General features: G+C 32.6%; 1 protein-coding gene across 8 annotated transcripts in view; it reads left to right on the top strand.

Moving 5' to 3' along the window:
• The window catches only part of VPS13B (vacuolar protein sorting 13 homolog B), a 1,055,144-nt gene that overhangs the window by 165,557 nt on the left and 869,705 nt on the right, over window positions 1–19,882 (top strand). For all 8 annotated transcript variants that reach the window (XM_056820764.1, XM_056820763.1, XM_056820760.1 and 5 more), the window contains one exon: window positions 16,307–16,488. In XM_056820764.1, coding sequence (XP_056676742.1) covers window positions 16,307–16,488 — 182 coding nt within the window. The remainder of the gene's footprint in view (window positions 1–16,306; window positions 16,489–19,882) is intronic.

Here is a 19,882-nt window from a genome sequence, read left to right as displayed (position 1 = left end):
TGTTAATTAACTCTTCATATAAGTAAATTGAATAAGGTGACATTATATAGATTTGTCATTCTCTCTTAATCTTAAACCAATTAATTCTTCTATGTTCTAACTGTTGCTTCTTGACCTATATACTTTGAAATGGTTTGGTATTCCCAGCTCCTTGATGACTTGCCACATTCCATTGTGTTCAACACAATCAGAAATTTTAATATATTCAATGAAGCAGAAGTAAATCCCTTTCTGAAACTCCCTTGCTTTCTCCATTATCTAGCAAATGTTGTAGTTTGTTCTCTGATTTTTCTGCCTCTTTGAAAACTAGCCTACCTTTCTGGTAATTTTTGGTTCACATAATGCAGGAGCTAGCTTTAAAACTCTTAAGCATAACCTTTCTAGAGTGTGAAATGAGTGCATTTTTTTGTGATTTGAACATTCTTTAACATTGTCTTTCTTTAGGACTTGGATACATACTGACCTTTTCCAATCCAGTGGCCACTGTTGAATTTTCCAAATTTGATGGCAAATTGAGGGCAGCATTTGAACACTTTTAATATTTTAAATTAAGCAATTGTTTGCAATGCTTCCTAAGCCTCATGACTTCATTCTGCAGGATGGCTCACTGATTTAATGACTATATTGTCATGATTATTGGTGATATTAAGATCTTTCTTATATAGCTCTTTGTTTTCTTGCTACCTCTTCCTAATTTCATCTACTTCTGTTATATCTCTACCATTTTTGTCTTTTATCATGTCCTTTTTCACATGAAACATTACCTTGTTATCTGCTTTTCTTAAAGAACTCTTTTGTCTTTCCCATTATATTGTTTTCTTTTATTCTTTGCATTGCACAGTTAAGAAAGCCTTTTTATCTCTCTCTGCTGGAATTCTGTATTTAGTTGGGTATATTTTTACCTTTTACTTCCCTTCTTTCCTAAGATATTTGTAATAAAACCTCATCAGGTACCATTTTGCTTTCTTACTCTCCTTTTTCTTTCAAATTTTTTTTGTTGCTGTATCCTTTTAGTAGTACAAATATTTATTCAGAGTTTCTTAGACGCTATCAGATCACCTTAAATCTCTTTATCACTACCTCTTCATATTCCTAAGGATTATTATATAGGTCATACCTTTAGGTCTAATGGCTTCCCCTAGTTTCTTCAATTTAAGGATGAATTTTACACTAAGAAGCTCATGATCTAAGCCATAGTTAGCCCAAGGTCTTCTTTTAACTGTTTAGAACTCCTACCTTTTCTTGCAAAATGTACAATCCATCTGAATATTATTATTATTATTATTATTATTATTATTATTAAGTTAATTTTCATAAAGAATTGGTGTGATTGTGTCATTAACTTGTGTACAAATTTTCAGTGTCTTTATATTTTAAGAAAAAATACAAAATCCTTCAGTTGGTATTTATAGCCTTGACTTTCCTTTCTAGACATAGAAATATGGCACATTAGAAAAAGGACTGACCCTAGATTCTGAAGATCTTTGCTATGTTATTACCTCTGATACTTTCTTGCTCTGTGAAAATCTGGCAAGTCTCTTAAATCCCCTGGATTTTTAGAGGTGGTTTGGAGTAATTGTATTTGGAATCAGGAAGATCAAAGTTCAGATATTTCCTTAGAGCTGTGAGATCCCGAGTAATTAACTTAATGTATGTGCTTTACTTTCCTTACATATAAAATGAAGGGTTTGGACTCAGAAAATAAGGTCAGTTCAAACACTAAATCTGTGATCCTCTTTCTTTGTATTTTATCTCAATTGGCTTCTTATGTTACCAAATCTTCTCATTCTCTCTCTTTCTACCATGTGTTGATGTAGACTTCATATCAACCTGTTTGTCCATTGCCAAATATTTGTTAATTCTTTGAGACATTTTCTCTTTTATTTCATAATTTCATATTACTTTGTACTTATTTATCTGTTTATATATTTTAACCCTCAACTGGGAAATGAGCTCCCTAGATTTAGGGATGTTTCATTTTTGTCTTTGTACTACCTAAGGGAAGGAAGCCTTCCTTCCCTCTTAACTTGCTGAGCTGATGTAGTCTCAGATTATCATGGAAAATGAGGTGGTAATGTGTTAACAAGGTGTTAACAACCTGTTATCACTTTAAGAAGTAGGAAAGGACTCTCTGACTTAGAAGGCAGAAAACCATTGAAAAAATTCCTAATTGACTACACCTTTGGGTGACTCTTATACAGTTTTAGAGGCAGTTATGATAAAAGCAGACAATAAAGACAAACCTGAGCTTTCAGAAGAAATTTCTTTAAGAGGAAGAGGTGCAGATTGTCTCTCCTTCTCTTTGATCATAGCATCTAGGAACTGAACTACTTTTTCAGAAGGAGACATTCCATCATGCAATTAAGAGAATTAGTTTGAGTGTTCAAGTCAAAAATGAAGAAACACACAAATACAGAGAGGCAATTACATGAAGGAGAAAGCAGTTTTAAATAGTATGATCTTTGGCAGCAGAAAAGAGAGCTGATTGTTCACTCAAGGCAGGGATAGCCCTGCCAATGGAGAGTTGAGACTTCTGCGAAAAGACAGTGAGGACACATAGTACTTCAGTTATGAGTTACTTTGACCACATATGTTCCATATTTATTTGTCTTACAACCATTGTCTTCTAACTTTATGCCTAGTGTATGCTTATTGTATGTATTTGTGTTAGGATTTGCTTTGGGTTTATAAGAAAGGTTAAGGTATTTTGTGGCCGGTGTTCTTACTATGCTGTTTTAGAAAATGTTTTTGCTTTGAGACAATCCTGTCTACTTGCTGATTGCCAATGGTTAGCATATTGCAGAGTATCTTGAACTTTAGCTTTGAGTTTTATTAGGGTAAAAATTAGAGGGCATACCTTCAAAACCTGAGGTAGTGGTTGCCTTCCAAGAAGTAGCTCAGAGAGGAGTCATACCTCTAATAAGATGCAAAAATAGGTGTTTAATTAAATATTTATTGTGTTTAATCAGTTCAGAATTAAATTTCAATCCATGGTTTGAATTCAGTCTTTGACTCTTCCCAAAGTAAGCAAGTTAGACTAGATAATCTGATCTTTATGTTTTCTTCCGAGTCTGTTATTCTCTGAGTCTATTTCCCCTCCATCGTCGTCATCATCATCATCATCACCATCACAACAACAATAATTAATATTTAAACAGCACTGTGTGGAAGGTCCTGTACTAAATCCTTAACAATTATTATCTCATCTTATCCTTACAACAACTCTGGAAGATAGGTGCTATTATTATTTTCCAATGTTTTGGGTAAAGAAACTGTGGTAAATAAAGAGGAAGTGACTTGTCCAGGACCACCCAGGTTTCTTAGGTTGTATTTAAATTCAGGTTTTCCTGACTCCAGGTTCAGTTCACTTTGTCATCTAGCTGTTCTAGACATGACTGTTTTGTGACTAAGTTTTGTTCTACATATTATTTTGTCCTCAGGAAAGATTATAAATTCTGTCAGCACTCAGAATATCTTCTTGCTTTAACTTTTCAGATAGCATAATGTAGTAGAATATGTACCTGGATTTTAGGTTGAGAGAATCTTGGTTCAAATTTTGGCATTGCTACTTACTTCCTTTTTGATCTTGGCTAAATCACTTATCTCTTGGGCCCTATTTTTTTTATTTGAAAAATCAAGGAGATTAACCTGCATGATTTTTGAGTGCTCTCTTGTTTCTAAATTTGTGGTCCTATTGACTTTTTATGTATTTAATACTGTGTATCATACGTAGGTGTGATCAAAGTGATGAAATACATGGCAATGTCCTTTTGAGACCCAAATACTTTGAAGCATGCTGTGAAAGTTTGTTTGCCCTTATGTGTCCTGTATAGATAACCCTATATATCAGAATTCATTTGGAAAACTTTTGAGTCAAAATTTACTGAAATATAGCTAAAATTTTTTTTGTGTGTGTGACTTAAAAAGACTCATTCTATTTTCCTTTTCTACCCTCTACTGTTATAAGTCACATAAATTTTGTTGGAAAACCTCAGACATTCTAAAAACAAGCTTAATATAAATTATATCTAGAAATATTTACCATATACTTAAGCAGAGAAAGAGGCAAAATTTCTGAACATAAAATTAGGTATATTGTTAATGTATACAGAAATAGCTCAAATTTTCTTTGAATATTATCCTAACTATTTATAACCTTAGTAAGTTTGGGAAATTCTAGTAGCTGGTTAATAACTTCTTTTATTTTGGAAAAAATGAACTAATCATATTTTACTATATCAGGATATGAGTAATAACAAAAATTACATTTTTGGAACATTTTGCAGGTTTGAATCTTGCATTTGGGGACTCTATGTAAACTTTTGGAGCCAGCTGTTTGAGAGTATATTCTTTCACACACTATGAGGTGTTGATTTTAAAAGAATGGGTTGCTGTTCCTGAAATCTACACATTGCAAAATTTTCATGATACTCTGGTGAATGTGAATGGATTGGTTAAATCAGTTCCTTTGCTTGAAACATACAAATTCTGTTCTCTGCTTTGTGTTTTGTTTTATTTTGAAACAGTGTAGAAAATTATTTCTTTTAAGATATGCCAGATTTATCCTATGATTTCAATCAGTTGGTATTACTTTTTGTTGAAATACCAAGTTTAAACAGAATTTTTAAAACAATCATTTAATTCGGAAAAATTAATTTTCTGTCTGTGCCACTACCTATAAGGACTAGCTAACTCTTATTTCCTTAAATTTATCCTGGAGTTTGTCCAAGTTTAGTTTTAATGAGTTGTTTATCCCACTAGTTACATTAGGGTTTATTTTTCTCTAGAGTATAGTCTTTGAATTGATAGTTTTTTAACCTGTTCTGTTAAGTGAACATATGTTCAGACCTAAGCTTTGACTCTGGACATTAGAAATAAATATTTGTGATATAAAGGACTTAAACTATTGTTTCTAAGTAACTTTTTAAAAGGTGAGTTAGTGATTTAAAAAGAATTGGATATGGTTGCATGCAGATTAGTAATTCTTTGAAATACTGCTTTTTAATCTCAGTTTATAAATTATTTTTTATGCTAAAATATACTGAAGTATCCCAAAAATCTTTGGTACCTTGAAAGCTCTCTCTCCTTTTGTTTTTCTCTCTCTGTCTCTTTCTTTCTCAAATCTTAAAGTATTATATATATATATATATATATATATATATATATATATATATATATACACACACACACACATATATAAGTATCACTGGTAGTGTGTATACACACACATACATGCTCATTCAGTGTTTCCTATTCAAAATTAGCTAAATATAGTTCATGAGCATTTGACATTTTTGTAGTATTAACAGGTACAGTATGGTAGCAAACATCTATTTTTAGATTGTTTTAAATACAGAATTTGACTACAAAGTGTGAAGAATGGATTTAGCTATCTCCTGACTTTAACAATGAAGATACTTAGCTCTTCCTTTATTGGGAAGATTAAATTGTAATCTACAATCTTATTTTTGATTTTAATCTCCAAAAGGCAATTACTCAGTATTTTAAGTAGATCTACCAATTTTAACTACAAAAGGGTGTTAAGTAACTACAAAAGGTGAATTAACCAAAAAAGGTATTAAGTAACCCAAAAAGTTATAATCTAACCAAAGAAGGTGTGAACTAAAGAGTGGGCAGTCCTGGAGAGGAGCGTCTACTGTGATTGGTAGACGTGATATTTAGGGGAGGTGATACATGAGAAAAAAGATCTTTAAAAGAGTTCCAGAGGCCAGAAGAATATATTCGATTTGAGATTTTAGTTGGTTGGAGGATTCTCTGACTCGGAGTTGGACTGGAGGAACTAGTCCCCTGGAGAAACTGGTGCAGACCTCAGACTACTTTCATTTTAGATGGTCAGCATTGGTGAGTGAAAGGTTAATTTAATGATACTGCCTCCGAGAATGGCCCCTTGTCTTGAGACTTTTTTCCCCTGGCTGGGGCTTAGAAATTCTAACTGATATCAGAAGAAGCCAGAGATATATCTCTCTCTTCCTTAATATCTTCCCTCTGTTGTAAATAAATTACCAAAAATTCCATTTTACTTTAGTAATTCATTTTGGGATTTAGAAATTAAATCCCTGCTGAACATCTATATAAATATGTTAAGTCCAACCACAATTAAATTTAACAAAAGTCATCATGATGATGAAATATTATAAAATGAACTTTTATCTGAAGCCCACTGTAATTAGTGTCTTTTAAGAAACATTTGTTGCACGTATTGTTATTAATTCAACCTTTTTAGTATTCTAATTTTCTTCATGAAGTATTATTTTTCAAACTATATATGAAAGTAATTATAGAAAGAAAAAAATCACTTTTTTCCTAGAGATTGTTAAAAATGATTTAAAAAAATCAAATGTTCTAGAATTTCACATATTTAAGTATACTCAATACAATGTTATTTTTCATTAGGACATCTTTTTATGGGAAACATATTACTTTCAAAGTCCAAGTAATTCCAAAGTAGCAATACACTTCAAATATATGATAATTTTTCATATTAGAAAGAAAACAGTTTTAGAATGTTGCATTGTGACTATTGTTCTAATCTATTGGATTTGACCTTTTCTGTGTTTCTTTTTAAATGCTCACCTGTTGCTGGCTATAGACAGTGATGGGATTAATGATAACCTTTCCCTCAGAAAGTACATCCTTCTACCTACTATTATTGTCTTTCACATTTCTGCGGGGGGTGTGTGTGTGTGTGTGTGTGTGTGTGTGTGTGTGTGTGTGTGTGTGTGAGAATTCCATTTTCAGTAACTTGAAAGCTTAGTTTAGGGAGGGGAGTCAATTGTCTTTTTACTAACCATCTTTTAAACAAAAGAATAAAAATGCAACATAAAACAAATAATTCTAAATTATTGTTAGAATTATTATGGTTGTACTGAAAATATTAAATTTTGTGGTTACCAGGGATTTAATTTCTAACATCCCAAAATGAATTGCTAAAGTAAATAGAATTTATGGTAGTTTATTTACAATATTTACAACAGAAGGAAGATATTAAGGAATGAGAGAGAGAGAGAGAAAAACTCTGGCTTCTTATAGCAGTTAGAATTTCTAAGTCCCCAGCCAGGGGAAGAGAGTCTCAATAAGATGGACCTTACCTGGGAGCTTTATGCCTTCAGAAAGGGGGGGGGGGGTCACTAAGTCAGCTTTTCACTCACCAACGGTAACAGTCTAAAAGAAGTCTGGGTGTTGGTCTTCCAGTCACTCCTCTGAGTCTGTCTTCCAGTTGATCCTCCAAGTCAGTGCCCGAAATCTCTGAAGGAATGTCTGTCTTTCCTTTAGCTCCGAGTGACTGATCCTTCACTCCAAGCCCTGGTGACTGACTGTCTTTTTTCAGTCTTTTTTCTCTAATCACCTCCTCTAAATTTCCATGTCTACCAATCACAGCAGACACTTTTCTCCAGGACTGCCCATTCTTTAGTTCTCACCTTCTTTGGTTAGATTTTTATCTTTTTGGGTTACTTAATTCCTCTTTTGTTAAGTTCACCTTTTGTAGTTACTTAACACCTTTTTGTAGTTAATTCACCTTTTGTAATCACTTAACACCTTAAAGTTAAAATCTAAAAATAGATTGTAGCTTAGAATTATAGCTTCACTATAAAGGAACAGCTAAGAACCTTTATTTTTACAATCAAGAGATTATAGTTTTATCTTCACAATAAAGAAAGAGCTAAGTATCTTCATTGTTATAATCAGGAGATAGCTAAATCCAATCTTCACATAATATTTAAGGAAAAATATGGAAATAATAAAGATGAAATACAAATTCCTCATTTAGGCCTGCTTCATAAGCAACATAAATGGAAGAGATTACTGAGTTTCCTTACTATGGCACAATAGTAGACCACTTTAGAAAACTTAGATTATATATGATGCTGAGGCTTTTTTTTAAAAAGGTATTTTAGTCTGATTAATGAGTCCTCCTCTCTCTCCCTTCTCCTCCTTTTCTTACCTAACTCTTTACTTTTGTCATATATAATTCCAACCCTACTATCTCCAATACTTTAATCTGACTTTTCTCCTCATATGTATACTGGAAATGTTCTCTAGGCCTCTAATGACCTATGTGAATCTGTGACTTTTTCTAAATCATCACTGTATTTGAACTTCTGAGAAATTTGATAAATTCCATTCATTCATTAAATATTTATCAAATATGTACTAGTTATTTAGTGTATATTATCAAAGATAATAGATAAAATAAAAAATATGCACTATGTACCTATTATGTATAGGGAACTGTATATGTTGCTACTATACAACGATGAAAAATGACAGTTTTTTTTCCCATGGAGCTTGAATTCTATAATATAGCGATGAAATATATACATAAAAACCATTATTTCTTTGATACTTTGAGGAATCCTTGATGTCATAATTGTAGGTATTCTTTTATATATAGTGCCTATAATAATATATCCAGGCTCTGATTCTCTGTGCAAGAAAGAAAATTAATGCATGCACATTAGAGACACTGGCTTCAAAGGGAGCACCAGATTCAATTCCCATTATGTCATTTACTACCTATGTGATCTTGGCCATACCAACTTAACTGTTGTCAGTTTTGTTATAAAATTTCATTCTGTCTGGTTAAGAGCAGTTTCTATGTAAGAGCAGAAGTTACTTAATCTCACTCTGACTTTTTAAGAGCAGAAGTATTCTTAATCTCATGCTATCTTTTTAAGAACAGTTTTTATAAGTACAGATTTTATTTAAGAGAAACTCCTTTTCTCTGTCTTCCTAGGGAGCAGGGATTCTGGGGATTTTGGTGTTGTTCTCTCAGTCAAGGACATTTGACAGTTACTTTTGAGAGTTTGGGATATAGATACCAGTTTGAGAAAGAGTCTGGTTACTGAGAGCTTTTCTCCTCTGAACTTTTAGGGAAGAGTTTTCTGTGTCTGTGTTACAGGCAGTTTATAATTGGCAGTTAATAGAAGAATTGCTTTAAGGAGTTTGTTATTGATTTAATGTTCATTGATTAGTTAGATAAGATAGATAGCCAATTTAATATTAGTTAGACAGAGTAGATAAGTTAGGCCTGCTTTGGTAGGCAAGAAGATTCTTAGATATAGAGTTTTTACAGATAGTATAGGATTAGAATTTTAAAAATGGTATGAGGATTAAGAGATATACTATCCTATTTCCTACTTTCTGTTTTCCTATCCTTACTCTCCTGTGAATAAATAGGTGGTAGTGGTGTATCAAACTGATCTCTGTAAATTTTATCAGACTCCTATCAATATTTATTAACTACAATAGTTCTAGTTTCAACATCTTTAAAATAGGGATAATAATAGCAACTGTCTTATAGGATTGTTATCAGCATTAAATGATATATTTTCATATTTATGATATATGTGTACCTATCTATGCATCATATATGTACATCATATATGCTACGTATTTCGTAGATATATATGGCATATGTACATATATATGTGATATAGTTATGTGAACCATAAAACATTATTTAAATTTTAAACTATTATTACTTTAAATGGATTGTTCTGAATGTCTTTTAATATTACTACCTCTATATCCTTTCCTTTTTCCTTCCAAGGAAGTTATCACATACTAAAGAAAAAAAAGTATAAATGACCAAAAAATTCAACAAATCAATCGACCTACAAAAATCTCATTCTATGCAGTGTTCCATACATAATTGTGAAGCCCCTTTGTAAAGGGTTAGGGAGTGGTTTATTTTCACACCTCTTCAATGGGGCTATGCATGGTCATTATATTTTCCTGACACTCATTTTCAGTTATTTTGTGGATATTGGTCATTCTGTTTTATCAAGTCATGTCAAATTACAAGTCATTTTTATGTGTTGGGCACTGGCTAAGCACTGGAGATACAGAGAATAGCAAAAACAGTCATTTGCTGTTTCTAGTTCTTTACTCCAACAAAGAAGGTCTAAATATTTAGATGTGTATAGAATTTTTCTTTTGGTCAATGAATGCTGTGGGGCATAATATCAACAAAGGAATATCCCAAAGGGTATAGACATTTTATTCACTTTGCTTACATAATTATAAATTGCTCTCCAGAATGTTTGGACTAATTCATAGCTTTTTCAACAACAATACATTAGGATGCCTCTCTTTCTACAACCCTGCTAGTGTTGACTATTTTTCTCATTTTTAGTGATTTTGTTCATAATTTTACATGGTGGTTAATAGTTTGCAATTCTTTACCAGTGGAATATTTCAAAGGGTACAGATTTTGCGGTAATTTTATTTGCATAATTAGAAATTGCTCTCCAGAATGTTTGGATTAATTCATAGCTTTGCTAACATTTTAGTGTCTTTGTACAATCCTACAATTGATTATTCTTATCTTAAATTTTTTTTTCCAGTTTGTGAGGTGTAAAACCTTAAGGTTGTTTTAATTTTCATTTCTTCTTAGTGATTTTGCACATAATGTCATATAGTTAATAGATTGCAATTCTTTTTTATTTTAAATTCATATAGATTGTCCACCTATCTACTGGGGGTTGACTTTTAGTTATAAGTATTGCTTTTATTCATCTTGTATATAAAAATCTTATCATAGGTAAATGATACAAAGATTTTTCTAGTTGACCATTTTCTCTTACTCTATATATCTTAAGGTTTTTTGTAAGATAGTTTTTAATTTCAGATGTTCAAAACTATACATTTTAACTTTTGTAATTGCTTTGATCTCATTTATGAGTATAAGGTTTCAGGAATTTACTTTAAAATCATTACAATTTTGAATTTAGACTAGAAATGCAATTATGGTTCAACATTAGGAAAATTATCAGCATAATTAGTCTTTAAATATATAGAAATCCCCAAATGCATGATTATTTAAAAAGATATTGAAGCAAGTCTTTGGAAAATTACTGAACTCAAACTAAAAGATAAAGAGATTTTTAAATATAATTTTAAAAAGTCATCTAAAACAAAAACTTGCATTATATGCAATAAAGAAAAACTAGGATCTTTTCCCCATAAATGCTAAAATCAAACAGTATTGTAAAAATGTACTTAGCACAGAACCCAACATATAGTAGGCATTTATTTCCTAAAACAAAGCAGGAATGTTCTCTTTTCTTGCTATTATTTGAGAAAAATTCTGGAAATGCTAGCAACAGGAATACAAGAAAAGGAAGGAATTAAAGACATAAAGTTAAGCAAAGAATAGATAGTACTATCACTGTTTGTTGAGGATATTAAGGTTCATGTAGTAAATTCTAGGGAATTGACAAACCAGTTGAGAAAATTAATAACTTCTTTACCCCTACAGATTACAAAACAAATCCTATTGACATCATCATTTCTAGAGTTTAAATAAGTATAAATACATTATATATTTCAGTCACTTTAGCAAATCAGTCATTTTTCAGTCATGGCCAACTTTTTGTGAACCTGTTTGTTTTGTTTTTGTTTTTGTTGCAAATGTATTGGAGCAGTTTTCCATTTCCTTCTCCAGGTCATTTTATAGATGAGGAAACCGAGGTCACCAGGATTAGTGACTTATCCAGGGTCACACAACCAATATGTGTATGAGATCAGATTTGAACTTGAGTCTTCTTAACTGTAGGCCCAGAGTTCTTTCTAGTGTGCCACCTAGCTACCTCAAGTTTGGCAAAGCAATCTCTGTGGATGCATTTACAAAATGATCTTTAAAGAAGAAAAAACCCCAGCTTAAGTAGCTGAAGAAATATTACTCATATCAGGGCTATACTGTTATGAAAATAACAATACTCCTAAAGTTAATTTACATATTTTGTGCAGTATCAGTCAAACTACCAGGATATATTAAACATTTCTTAATGAGTAATATAATTTGACTGACCCCATCATACTTTCTTACCTCAGTGATTCTGAATCCATGTCATTGTTCTAGGTCTGTTTCCCCCTGGTCCACTGACTGCTCCCATATTCCTATCATCTTTCACCCAATTCCCTTAGTGTCCTATTCTAAAGGTATTCACCCCTTCCACTGTGTTCTCTGGAGCACTTGTTTTATATGTGACAAACCTGCCTTCATCTTAAAACTTTTCCTTTTTTACTCTTTTATGGATCTTACTGAGAAAAAAAGAAAATGCAGAAAACGAAATGGGACAGAATAACCGTTAAAGATAGGCACAATGACAGTAAACAGTGTGAAGGATAGTACTGTGGGGAACAAAAATAAGGGAATAATAAGCTATAGTCTTTTAGACACTTAGGTATATACTTGGGTTTTAAATTGAAACTCAACTTTGCTACTTAGTACATATACATAGTAATTTTTGGCAGGTCTGGACCTCACATTCCTTTTTCATGAAACAAGGGGGTTAGGTTAAACCTCTAAGCTTCCTTCCAACTCTTTATAGAACCTGGGATTTTATGTACAAAATATTCTGTTTAAGAGGAAATTTTCTTTAATATTCTGTTTGAGATGTAATAATCTTCTAGAGATTTTTCTTTAAAAAATTGTTTTCCTAAAAAAAGAGCTTTGGCTTTTGTTTTAAATTCTAGTAATTTTGAAAATACATTAATACAAGTTACCCTAGTCCATGAATCTACTTGATAAAAAAGGAGCTTTTACTGTCATACTTATTTTCATTTATTCATAAAAAGAAGGTTGTTAATGTGCATGTTGTGTATACATGAAATTAATACTTGGTGATTGAATTTTTTTCTTAGCCAACCACCATCCCTCAAATGTACTTCCTTCTTACCACAGTCTCCTATAATCTCATTTTCCCTTCAAAACTCAAATGCTATCTTCTTTGGCACTTGAGGTGCCATAGGTGGTGTCTGGGGTATTCAGGACGGACCAGCACCTCTGGTGTGAGGGACTGTTTTTCTTCTTTTGTGTTTACCTGCTACTTAGCTTTGACCTGTGGCTCCAAGAACCTTAGCATGCACAATGGCCACACTCTAGTAAAATCATCTTAGCAGATGAAGTAAACCAAGTTGAGGGTAACCTACCGGTCTCAAACCCATCAATGGTTTGGTCAGTGGCTACCCCAGGCATGTGAAGACTTCCTCCTGGTAGAAGAGATGCACGAGAACAATTTCCAGTGGCCATCAAGGTGGCTGAGGCAGGTATTTGGTTAGTCATTAAAGAAGCTTCCGCTTACCGGATCATCACCAGTGCAACTTTGCCTCACTTAGATCCAATTTATGTACAAGGCAATAGATATCACCAGTTATATCATTCTGATCCTTTTCAAGTATGAAGGACAATCACCAACCATTTTCTATATGGGACCTCTCTTCATTCCTCAGTTGCTGGCCCTCTCTGCTGAAAATTATATTGTATTTATTTGTATATCTTTTTAATGTACTTATTTTTGTTTATATTGTCTTCCCTGATAGATTATATGATCCTTGAAATTAGAAACTTCTTTTATTTTTGTCTTTTTTATCTCTAATTCCTAGGTTAGATCCTGTCAAATGTTAGGAAATAGAATATTTGATTGATTGGAGATATATATTGTAAGGAATTAAAATTAAGGATTTGACTAAATATATGAGAATTCTAAGATAGTACTGTGGTCCCCGATTTAAAAATATTTTAGCTCAAGTCAAATTGACTTTCAGTAGCTTTATTTACAAAGAGATAGAAAGAGTGAAAGTAGGGAAATGTAAAAGAGGGTAGAGCAAGAGGTCTACCTTATCACCCTAAATGTTCTGGTCCTTGGCTCAACAAATGCAGGGCTCCTTAACCACTTAGCCGGAGGACTTGGTGGTGAATTAAATAAGGATTCAACCCAGGAGACCCCCTCCAAGAAGGGGGGAGACCTCTCCTGAACTAAACTCTCCAGAAGCCAAGAAAGGAATGTCAGCTTTCACTCCTGCAAGCCGAAGGTCCAAAGGGAGAAGATCCAGGAGCAGTTGAGTCAGAGTCTGAGGTTGAAATCCTAATTCGTAGCACTAAACCACAGTTCCAGTCCAAGATCCTCCAAGTCCCAGATTTAGGCCAAACACAACTTGAACAGGAAATTCAGGACCCTTTATAGTCTTTTCTTTCCACATCACTTTCTGCCCCTTCCTCCACTTGATGGGAGCCAATTGCAGTCTTTAAATTTGCTCAGCACTGCTCAGGGGGTGGTCAGTCCTCTCTGGGTTTTCATCCACTTTTAGTAAGTGGCTTGCAAACCTCCCCTACTTAATGTTAAGTAGGGATATTTTCAGTTTTTGTTGATTAATTTAAAAATAGGTAAGGGGAGAGTTAATCCTATCTTCACTATTATAAGGATGATATTAGAAATTTAGTCTTGTTATATTACTTTAGAGATAAGTAGAGAAACTGGCTTGAGAAAGAATTGGAATTTGAAGCAGATTTAAGACCAACTTTTAAATGTTGACAGTTTAACGTTTTTTTCTGTGACAGTTACACATTCTGGGTGTGGCAGTTACTCTGAGGGAGTTGGGAGTTACTCTCTGGGAGGTAGTGAGGAGTTACTTTCTCTCAGAGTCCTAACTTGGTTCTTGCTAGGGGTTAGCCAGCTAGCCTTTGTTATTTTTATTTTTGTTATTTTTGTTTATTTTTGTAAGTTCAAGACAAAGTTAAGAATTATAAAGAGAAGAGGGTTAGTTTATTGTAGAATAGGGAAAACTTGGGTTAGTCAGATTAGGAAGGATTAGTGTAGCCTGTAGAAATAGGAGAAGCAGTTTCTTGTGGAACCAGGGAGTTTTATTTGGGTGGAGTTAGAATTTTTAGAGTTAGAAATCCTTTTTTATCCTTAGATTTTCAATATAGTTTATTTTTATATAACAAGAGTCTCCATAGTGTTCTTGCACCTGGTCCTGAATAGAAGTTCATTTATGAGCTTCACTTCACTTACATAAGCTGAGGATACTTTGTGAGTGCAGCAAGCAGAGTATCCAAATAAGTTTATGATCAATAATCAATCCATTGCTTTATTAGTTTTAAAGTTTGCCTTTTATTTTTACACTATATATGAAATTATTATTCTCTTTATTCTGGTGGCTTGAGTATTTGCAACAGTGTATTTGTTTTGAAAAAAAAATTCTGCCATATAATTTTATTTCATTATAGAATTTTATGAGCTTTTAAAAAAGTGTTTTCATCTGGGTTATGATTTCATTGTTACAGGGCACTCCCACCAAGATAAGTCCTACTAATGCATAACAATAATTGGGGTTTTTTTTGTGTGTGTCCTGGTCTTAGAGAGATGGCTTGGGCACTCAGATTATGTGATAGTCATAAAACCAGGATTTTTGCCTAAAGCCAGGTGGTTTTAAACCCACATCTTTTGACCCTGAGGCCAATTCTCTAGCCGTCATGCAAAGTGGACTAATTTTTGTTATCCTTTGGGAGAAAGTTTCCTATAGATAAGCCTTAATAAAACAAAAATAAATTTGCTTTTTGCACATTGAATCATATCTATTTTAATCTCATTCAAAAATACAGCCATCACTTCTTTCTTTTATCATTTAATTCAGAATATCTGGGTTTATAAATACTTAATGTCCTCTAAGTCTTGGTAATTGTCCAGGAGCTGCCCTATTATTCTTTCTTTTCTTCCTCTGCATTACTTCATTTAGTGATATCATTAGCTCCTATGCTTTTAATTACTACCACTATGCTGATAATTTACAAATTTATCCCACATGCCCCTATCTCTCTTTTGAGCTTCAGTTTAGCATCTCTCACAACCTAGGAGTTATCTTGGCTTCCTTACTTTTTCTAACTCCCTATATCTAAGCTGTTGGCAAAGCTTGCCAATTTCACCTTTGCAAAATTCCTTATATGTACCCTTTTCTCCTCTTACAATTGCCACCTTTCTAGTGCAGGGCCTCATCACCTCATCAACTTGATTACTGCAGTAGCCTGCTGGTGAGTCCATCAAGTCTCTCTGCGTTTTAATCCATTTTGTATTCAGCACCAAAATGATTTTGCTGAATCCACCCTCTTCCAACTCTCTCTGCCTCTCCCTCTCCCTCTCCCTCTCCCTCTCTTCCCTCTCTTGGCCTTTTCTCTGGTTGTCCCATATACCTACAATGCTCTTCCTCTTCAACATGAACTGTTGACCTTCTTGGCTTTCTTTAAGTTGCAACTAAAATCACACCTATGTGAAAGTACTCTCTTTCCCCTCTTAATTCTGTTGCCTTCTCTCTTTTAATTATCTCCTATTCATCCTGTATATAGCTTGCTGTGTTTGCATGTAAGCTCCTTAATGTTAGGGACAGTCTTTTGTCTCTTTTTCTATGCTAGTGCTTAGCAGAGTCAGACATTTAACAAGCAATTAATAAATGTTTATTGATTAATACATTAATTTTAGTTTATTTTTGCTATTGTCCTACACAGGACCAAACGATCTCAGGTTCCTATAACTGAATGCATATTCGAACTTCCCAACCTCACAATTCAAGCAACAAGAGCACAAACTCTACTTTTACAAGCAATTTATCAAAGTTGGTCTCATACTGGAGGTATTGGCACTTCAGTTGTGAATGAAGCTTTGATGAGTGACATCTTCCAGACTTCAGGTAATAACACAATATTTCTGACAGTTTGCGATCTGGTACTGCTTGGCCACCTTCCTTCATATTTTTTTCTCATTAATTCCCTTGATATTCTTAATATTTTGTTAAATGATTTTTGCTATTTTTTTCTAGTTCCATAAAATAGTTTTTTGGTAGTTTTGATTAGTATGTTACTAAATAAATTAATTAATTTAGATAGAATTGCAATTTTTTGTATATTAGCTTGGCCTGTCCATGAGTAATATTCTTTCAAATTGTTTAGATCTGACTATTTCCATGAAAAGCATTTTGTAATTGTGTTCTCATATAATTCCTATATTTGTCTTGGCAAGTAGATTCCTAGGTATTCTGTATTGTCTAGAGTTGTTTTAAGTGTAATTTCTCTTTCTATCTCTTGATGCTGGAGTTTTTATAGAAATGCTGTTTTATGTGGATTTATTTCATATCCAACAACTTTATTAAAGCTATTATTTTAACTAGTTTTTTTAGTTCTCTAGGATTCTCTAAATATATCATCACATTATCTATAAAGAATGACAGCTTGGTTTCCTTATTGCCTATTTTAATTCTTTCAATTTATTTTTCTTCCGTTATTGCTAAAGCTATTGTTTTTAGTATAATATTAAATAATAGCAATTATAGCAGACACCCTTACTTTATCTCTGATCTTATTTGGAAGGCTCGTAGCTTATCTCCATTAGAAATAGTTTTAGATAGATACTACTTTTCATATTAAGGAACGGCCCATTTATTCTTATGTTTTCCAGTGTTTTTAATAGGAATGGATATTGTATTTTGTCAAAGACATTTTTTTGCATCTATTGAGATAATCATGTGATTTCTGTTAGTTTGGTTATTTATATGGTCAATTATGCTGATAGTTTTACCAATGTTTATAGCCCTGCATTCTTGGTATGAATCTCACCTGGTTATAGTGAATGATTCTTGTGATATATTGCTATAGTCTTCTTCTTGGTATCTTATTTAAAAATTTTCCATCTCTGTTCATGAAGGAAATTCATTTGTAATTTTCTTTCTCTTGTTTTTGCTCCTCCTGGCTTAGCTATCAGTGCCATATTTGTGTCATAAAAAGAATTTGGTAGGACTATTTCTTTGCCTATTTTCCCAAACAGTTTACATATTATTGGGATTTATTGTTCTTTAAATGTTTCATAGAATTCACTTGCAAATCTACCTGACACTGGGTATTTTTCCATAGAGAGTTCATTGATAGCCTGTTCAATTTCTTTTTCTGAGACAGGATTAAGTATTCTTTTTCCTCTTTTGTTTATCTGGGCAATTTATATTTTTGTAAATATTCATCCATTTCACTTAGATTTTCAGGTATAATATTATCATACAGTTGAATAAAATACCTCCTAATGATTGCTTTAATTTCTTCTTCATTAGTAGAATTCACTCTTTTCAGTTTTGATACTGATTATTTGATTTTCTTTCCTTTTAAAAATCATATTAATCGGGGGGCAGGTGGGTAGCTCAGTGAATTGAGAGCTAGGCCTAGAGATGGGAGGTCCTAGGTTCAAATCTGGCCTCAGACACTTCCCAGCTGTTGACCCTGGGAAAGTCACTTGACCCCCATTGCCTAGCCCTTACCACTCTTCTGCCTTGGAGCCAATACAAAGTATTGACTCTAAGACAGAAGGTAGGGGTTGTAAATTTAAAAAAAATATATTAATCAATTTTCTATGTTTTTATTTGTTTCCCCTCCCCTTAAAATCAACTCCTCCTCTTATTTATAGTTTCTTACTTTCAATTTGATTAATTTCTCCTTGATTTTTAGGATTTCCAATTTAGTGTTTAATTGGGGATTTTAAATTTGTTCTTTTTCTAATTTCTTTAGTTGTAGGTTCAATTCATTGATATGCTTTTTCTCTGTTTTATTGATGTAATTTTTCCATGACTATATCTCATAAATTCTGATATGTTGTCTCCTCTATAAAATTTAAAAATAAATCTCAAATAATAAAATTTTTATATCTTGGAGGTTTATTAAATGATCATTAGAAATTAAGGAATAAAGAGGATACAAAATAAAAACCTTGTGCCCATGGCTGGTTAGCTATTTTCAAAATCACCACGTTACCATCATCACCACTGGCTGCAATCCAAAAGAGGGTGTGGGAGGAGTTACAGCCAGTTAAATACCAATGTGATCTCGCCTAGGTGGAGAAGCAGGAGAGATTATAGGAAATTTTGGGAAATACTAAGGACTTCTGGGGAATGAAGTCAAAGGTTCAAAATCTCCATTTTATGCACCTTATTGTTACTCTAGTTAATGAAATTATTGATTATTTCTTTAATTTGTTCTTTGACTCACCCCTTTTCTAGAATTAGATTATTTAGTTTCCCATTTTAATTTGACTTTCCTTGGACCCTGATGGATTATAATTTTTGTTTTATTATATTCTGAAAAGAATTAATTATTTCTGCTTCTTTGCATTTGGTTGTGGCTAGTTTCTATATAGGTTCCATATACTGCTCAAATAAGACATGTTCCTTTCTTTTTCCATTTATTTTTCTCCAGAGATCTATTAAGTGTAATTTTCCCAAATTTCCATTTACCTCCTTACTTCTTTCTTGTTTATTTGTTGGTTAGATTTATCTGGTTCTGAAAGGGGAAAGTTGAGGTCCCCTATTAGTTTAGTTTTACTGTCCATTTCCTATTATAGCTCATTAGGTTCTGATTTAAAAATCTGAGGCTATATCTCTTAATCTGTTGTTGCTTGTCTACTCCATTTTTTACATCTACTGCCAGAACTTTGTTAGCAGTATAAAAGGATGTTTTAAATCACACATTTTAAGTGCTTTTTTCATCAGAAATATTTGTTATCTGTAATTTAACTTTTAGTGTAATAGAAGTAAGATTATATCTTTTAAACTACTTTACTATTATCATTTGGTGGTCATGAGAAGAAGTATAATTGATTTCTGAAGGGGAAAATGGAAGAGTAGGATATGATATATGAAATTTATGTCCTAAACATCTTTTAAAAGAAATTCTTTTGTAAAATTTTTTGACCAATATGTCACTTTTTCTTCTCTGTAGTGTCTTGTCTGTATCTGACATCCTGGTATTTCTTTGTATCAACATACATTGTTTAAAATTGGAATGGATATTTCATTAATATAAATAATTGGTATTGTTGAATTCTGATATCATTGTCTTTTTATGTGTATTGTCATTAATAAAGCTCATGAGTTTAGCATTTTAGTGTCTGGATCATAAAGATAATTTCTTTGGAAGTGCCAGTGAACTTGACAGTGATATGTTTATATGTTTTATTGTATATACCAAATCATCCCAGCATGACTTTTTTTAGGAAAGCAAAAAAAAATGCAACTTATTTCACATGCATAATGTTGATGAGATTGTGAA

Source organism: Monodelphis domestica, chromosome 3, assembly GCF_027887165.1.
Source record: "Monodelphis domestica isolate mMonDom1 chromosome 3, mMonDom1.pri, whole genome shotgun sequence".
Classification (NCBI taxonomy): domain Eukaryota; kingdom Metazoa; phylum Chordata; class Mammalia; order Didelphimorphia; family Didelphidae; genus Monodelphis; species Monodelphis domestica.
This window is presented reverse-complemented; position numbering and strand designations above follow the sequence as displayed.